We start from the raw sequence: 6,442 nt of genomic DNA on the forward strand, positions 1-6,442 counted from the left end.
CCCATTGTGTGCTAGTCCAGCGGCTTCACCTGCAGCCGCCTCCTGCCACCGCCCCGCCCCGCCCGTGGCACGAGGCTGGCCCGACCTCGGGAGTCTCCAGGGGCTCTGTCCGCGCGCCTAGACGGCCGCCCTCCCGGCTGGCCTTGCACCCTGTGCCCGGCCTGCAGTACTTTCTGCTTTCGCCTAGCTGTTCGTCACCCAGAGCTGGCGGGAACCCGGAATCCTGCTCAGCTTGGCCGCACTCCGACACCTCTTCCCGGCCAAGGAGTCGCTGGCTTACACCAAAGGGTCACCTCCTCCAGGTCGGAGACCCCAGGGCTGTGCACAGGGTCGAAGGGCTTTGAAGGGGTGAGCTTGGCGTCAGGATCCGAGCTTGTGGGGCGGTGGGAGTGCAGTTGTGGGTTTGAGGTAGGGGTGGGGAATGAGATTAGACCCTAATCGTTAGAGTGTAGGTTGTAGCTGAGTTAGCAAGAGTCGGTGCATCTCACTTTTGCATAGTCACTATGCTGGAAAAGAATTCAATCCTGACGGGAATTCCATCTAGCAGTAACAGACTGGCTATTCAATGACAATTACATTGGTAATTGCTGAGGTTTGTGATTGAGACTGTGGTCATGTTGGGTACTCCAAACCCTAGGCACAATTTAAAAGAACCTCAGAATTCTTGCATATACCCAGTAAGTATAGAAACAGTATACTAAGGCCGTGGCCAGTGTAGCTTAGTTGGTTGAGCGGCATCCCATGCACCGAAAGGTCACTGGTTCGATTCATTCTCGGGGCACATGCCTGGGTTGCAGGCTTGAACCCCAGTAGGAGGTGGGCAGGGGGCCGACCTTTCCTCTCTACAAAAATCAATAAAATCTTTATTTAAAAAAAGATAATACTAAGCAGGTATAAAAGTATAAAAATGTTATAAATTTAAACATTTTCTGCTATTTTATCCCATCGATGTTTCTGTCTCTCCCTCTCTTTTCCACTCTCTCTAAAAATCAATGGAAAAATATCCTCACCTGAGGATAAAACAAAACAAAATAAGCAACCACTGAATGCATAAATAAAAATTAAAAAGAAGACTTTCCAAACACGTGAATACGAGTGTGAACAAAAAATTAAATTGACACATGTAATGTCCGTCTATACATGTTGAAAAGAAAGGAGTAAAAAAAGTACTGAATATGCTTTTTTCCTAACCAAAACTATAGCTCACTAGCATTAAAAACATGCACATTTGGTCGAAACCGGTTTGGCTCAGTGGATAGAGTGTCGGCCTGCAGACTGAAGGGTCCTGGTTTGGGTTCCGGTCAAGGGCATGTACCTGGGTTGCATCCCCAGTAGGAGATGTGCAGGAGGCAGCTGATGAATGTTACTCTCTCATCGATGTTTCTAACTCTCTATCTCCCTTCCTCTCTGTAAAAAAAATCAATAAAATATATTTTTAAAAAAACATGCAGATTTTGCAAAATAACAACAAAAAAAACCGTGTTCAAAAATATCTCAAATAAGAAGAAATATTCGAAGAAGGATGCTTCAACTCTGCCCCTTTGGTCTATTTTCCACATAGCAGTCATAGTGTTTCTTCTTTTTTCTTTTTATTGAATTGGGGTGACACTGCTTAACAAGATTAAACAGGTTTCAGGTGCACAAACACATCATCGTACACTGTATTGTGTGTTCACCCCAAGTCGTCATGTGTCTTCTACCCCAAATCAGGGCATGTCATTGCTCTGCTCAACCCTCTCATTTTTCTGAGTAGGAAGGAGCCAAAGCCCTCACTATGGCCTTTATGTCTACGCCTGCTCCTAGCCCCTCCTTCCATCTCTCCCTCCTCCCTTCTCTCCCATCACTCAACTCCCAGTCACCTTCCCACTTTAAGCCTTTGCTTTTACTTGTCTTCTGACACCTGCACGACACCCACCTTCCAGTGGTCGGCAAACTCATTAGTCAACAGAGCCAAATATCAACAGTACAACAATTGAAATTTCTTTGGAGAGCCAAATTTTTTAAACTTAAACTATACAGGTAGGTACGTTGTTATTAACTTAATTAGGGTACTCCTAAGGCTTCGGCAGAGCCACACTCAAGGGGCCAAAGAGCCGCATGTGGTTCGCGAGCTGCAGTTTGCCGACCACAGCTAGGCTTCTGTTCAAAAAATCCCCTAGCTGCTCTATGTGAAATAGCAACAGCCCCCAATTTTCTCTTTTCTGCTGGGTGGCTCTTTTTTCAGCCCTTGTCTCACCTGAACCAGTGAAATATTTGGAGTCAGATGAAAACCCTTTTTTCATCATCCCATCTCCTCCCAGTTCTCAACTGGGTAGCATTGCAAAGAACTTCTGTAGCCACTGGAGCTCTTTGGTTAAAAAGACATCGTGACTCAATAATTCATGTGCTTTATTGGTATTATATTTCAGTTTTAATGAGATATAATTCACATACCACAGAATCCAGCCATTTAAAATGTCCAATTCAGCCCTGGCCGGGTAATTCAGTTGGTTAGAGCATCATCATCCGATACACCAAGGTTTCAGGTTCGATCACCAATCCGGGCACATACATGAACCCACCAATGAATACATAAATAATTGAAACAATCAATAAATCACGAATCAATAAATAAAAACTTAGAAATGTACAATTCGGGTGTTTGTAGTATATCCACAGAGTTGTACAAACATCAATGCAATCAATTTTAGAATCATTTTTGTTACCCAAAAGAAGTCCTGTTCCCCTTAGCCTAGATTCCCTAATCCCCACATCCTCCCCCAGAACCAGGGACTAACTAATCTACTTTCTACCTTTGTAGATTTGCCTATTTTGGACATTCCGTGAATAGAATCATACAGTTGTGGACTTTTGTGACTGGCTTCTTTCATTTAGCATAATATTTTCAAGGTTCATCCCTGCTGAAGCATGTATCAGTACTTCATTCCTTTTTTCCTCCCTTTTTAATCCTGATGTTTACTGGTTTTAGAGAGAGAGAGGAAGAGGGTGAGAGAGAAAAAAAGGATGTGAGAGAGAAGCATCCATTGGTTGCCTCCCATACTCGCCCCAGCAGGATTAAACCTGCAACCCAGATATATGCCCTGACTAGGAAATGAACCCACAACCTTTGTTTTTTTTAAATATATTTTTATTGATTTCAGAGAGGAAGGGAGAGGGAGAGAGAGATAGAAACATCAGTGATGAGAGAGAATCATTGATCAGCTGCCTCCTGCATGCCCCACACTAAGGATCGAGCCCACAACCCCGGCATGTGCCCTTGACTGGAATCGAACCTGCGACCCTTCAGTCTGGAGGCTGACGCACCATCTACTGAGCCAAACCAGCAACGCCCCTTTGCCCACTTTTAAATTAGGTTGTCTTATCGAGTTGAGCTGTAAGAGTTCTTTATATATTCTAGATAGATGACTCTTATCAGATCTATGATTTGCAATTTTTTTCTCCTATTCTGTGTTTGTTTGTTTTTTCACTTTATGGTGCCATTTGAAGGGAAAAATTTTAATTTTAATGATGTTTCATTTTCTTTTTCCCCCCTTAGTTGCTTATGCTTTAAATGTCATATCTAAGAAACCTTTGCCTAATCCAGGATCATCATCTGTTTTCTCCCAAGAGTTTTATAGTTTCAGTTCTTATATTTAGGTCTCTGATCCATTTTTAAAAATCATTTTTATTGATCTTAGAGAGGAAGGGAGATGGAGAGAGAGAGCAACATCAATGTGAGAGAGAGATCGATAGGTTACTTCCCTCACACACCCTGACCAGGGACTGAACCCACACCCTGGGCTTTGCGCGCTGACTGGGAATCAAACTGGCAACCTTTCAGTGCACAGGGCAACACTCAACCAATGAGCCACACCAGCCAAGGCCATCTGATCCATTTTGAGTTCAGTTTTGTATATATGTGACATAGGGCTCCAACTTCATTCACATGTGGATATCCAGTTGCAGCACCATTTGTTGAAAACTTTGATTTCCCCATATAATTGTGTTGGCACCCTTGCTAAAAATCAGTTGACTGGAAATCTGAGAGTCTATTTCTGAACTCAGTTCTATTCCATTGGTCTATAAGTCTAGCCTTATGCCAGCACTAACTCTTGATTACTGTGGCTTTGCAGTAAGTTTTGAATCAGAAAGTGTGAATTCTTTAATCCCCCCCCCCCAAGATTGTTTTGGCTATTTGGGGTCCCATGATTTTCCATATGAATTTTAGGAACAGTTTGTCAATCTCTTGAGAAAAGTCAGCTAGGATTTTAATAAGCATTGCATGAATCTGTAGATTGATTTGAGAAGTATTGCCAACTTTGCAATTTTAAGTCTTCCTATTTTGGAGTATGAGATGTCTTTCCATTTACTTACATTATCATTAATTTCTTTCACCAATGTTTTATAGTTTTCAGAGTATAAGTTTTGCATTTCTTTTGTTAAATTTATTTCTAAGGAATTTTGGGGCTGTTATTGTAAAATGGAATTGTTTTCTTAACTTCTTTTTCAGTTTGCTCATTGCTAATGTATAAAATACAATTGACTTTCCTGTATTGATCTTGAATACTGCAATCTTGCTGAACTCGTTTATTCTAATAGCTTTTAAATGGATTCCTTATGGTTTTCTGTACACAAAATCATGTCATCTGCAAATAGAGATCGTTTTACTTCTTCCTTGCAATCTAGATTCATTTTTATTTCCTTTTCTTGCCTAATTGCTCTGGGGAAAATTACAGTGTTGAACAGAAGATATCTTTGCCTTCTTTCTGATCTTCAGAGGAAAATTTCCAGTCTTTCACCATTAAGTATGATGTTAGCTGGAGGTTGTTCATAGATAACTTTTATCAGTTATTGACTAGTTTTTTGAGTGATTTATCATGAAGGAGTGTTGAATTTTGTCAAATGCTTTGTTGTTGTTTTTTTGAGGTTTGTCCTTAATTCTATTGATGTGGTACATTACATTAACTAATTTTTGGATGTTAAACCAACCTTGTATTCTTGGTATAAATACCATTTGGTCATGCTGGGTTTTATTTGCTGGTCTATTGTTGAGGATTTTTGCATCTATAATCATAAGAGATATTGATTTGCAGTTTTCTTGTAATATCTGTCTGGTTTCATCTGCTTAATATTTTTGAGATGACCCTTTTTATTTATTTATGTTTTTTAAAATATATTTTTTATTGATTTTCCACAGAGAGAAAGGGAGAGAGATAGAGAGTCAGAAACATCGATGAGAGAGAAACATCGATCAGCTGCCTCCTGCACATCTCCCACTGGGGATGCGCCCACAACCCAGGTACATGCCCTTGACCGGAATCGAACCCGGGACCCTTGAGTCCTCAGGCCGACGCTCCATCCACTGAGCCAAACCAGTTTCGGCGAGATGACCCTTTTTAAAAGGGAAAAACATTTCAATTTAAATTTTTCACCATTTAATGTTCTTCATTAAATGGTAGTGTTCAGGTTACTTTAAAAAAATACATTTTTATTGATTTCAGAGAGGAAAGGACAGGGAGAGAGAGAAACTATAAATGATGCGAGAGAATCATTGATCGGCTGCTTCTGCATGCCCCACACTGGGATTGAGCCCGCAACTCGGGCATGTGCTCTGACAGGGAATTGAACCCTGACCTCCTGATTCATAGGTTGATGCTCAACTACTAAACCATGCCAACTGGGGCAGTTATTATTTAAAAAAATGTATCTATTCATTTCTCTTTAGAGAGAGAGGAAGGGAGAGGGAGAGAGAGAGAGAGAGAAACATCAATCTGCTGCCTCCTGCACACCCTCCACTGGGAGTGGGGATCAAGTCTGCAACTGGTCATGTGCCCTGACTGGGAATCGAACCAGTGACCTTTTGGTGCATGGGAAGATGCTCAACCAACTGAGCCATACCAGTCAGGGCCAGACTATGACTTTTGAATAATGCTTTATTTTTATCCTTTTAATCTACTAACCATTAATATTTTTTATAAATATGTTTTTATTTGACATTTTGTTAAAATATATTTGAAATACGATGCATATTTAGTTTATATATCCTAAACACTTTTTAGAAATAAATTTTGTGAAATATATACAGAAATATCAATATTGTCCACATTGTTATGTTCTACCTCATGAAGTTATCAGGATTAAATGAGATCAAATCATAGAATGGTCTTAGCATAATGCCAGACATGACAATGACATTATAAATATTTTCACATAGCCCAGCTGGTGTGGCTCAGTGAGGACCATGCAGGAGGCAGCCAATCTATAATTTTCTCTCATCATTTATGTTTCTATCTCTCTCACCCTCTCCTTTCCTCTTTGAAATCAATAAAAATATATTCGTTTTTGCCGAAACCGGTTTGGCTCAGTGGAGAGAGCGTGTGCCTGTGGACTGAAATGTCCCAGTTTCGATTCCGGTCAAGGGCACATGCCCTAGTTGTGGACTCAATCCCCAGTGTGGGACTTG

General features: G+C 40.9%; 1 protein-coding gene across 1 annotated transcript in view; it reads right to left on the bottom strand.

The window, feature by feature from the left end:
* Window positions 1-5,001, bottom strand: part of EIF4H (eukaryotic translation initiation factor 4H) — a 29,121-nt gene extending 24,120 nt beyond the window's left edge. Inside the window, exons 1-2 of the mRNA XM_006773364.2 lie at window positions 4,969-5,001; window positions 30-271 (exon numbers count right to left, since the gene is read on the bottom strand). Of these exons, the coding sequence (XP_006773427.2) occupies window positions 30-271; window positions 4,969-5,001 (275 nt within the window). The remainder of the gene's footprint in view (window positions 1-29; window positions 272-4,968) is intronic.
* Window positions 5,002-6,442: the final 1,441 nt, after the last annotated feature.

The sequence above is a fragment of the Myotis davidii genome, unplaced genomic scaffold (assembly GCF_000327345.1).
Source record: "Myotis davidii unplaced genomic scaffold, ASM32734v1 scaffold726, whole genome shotgun sequence".
NCBI classification, from domain to species: domain Eukaryota; kingdom Metazoa; phylum Chordata; class Mammalia; order Chiroptera; family Vespertilionidae; genus Myotis; species Myotis davidii.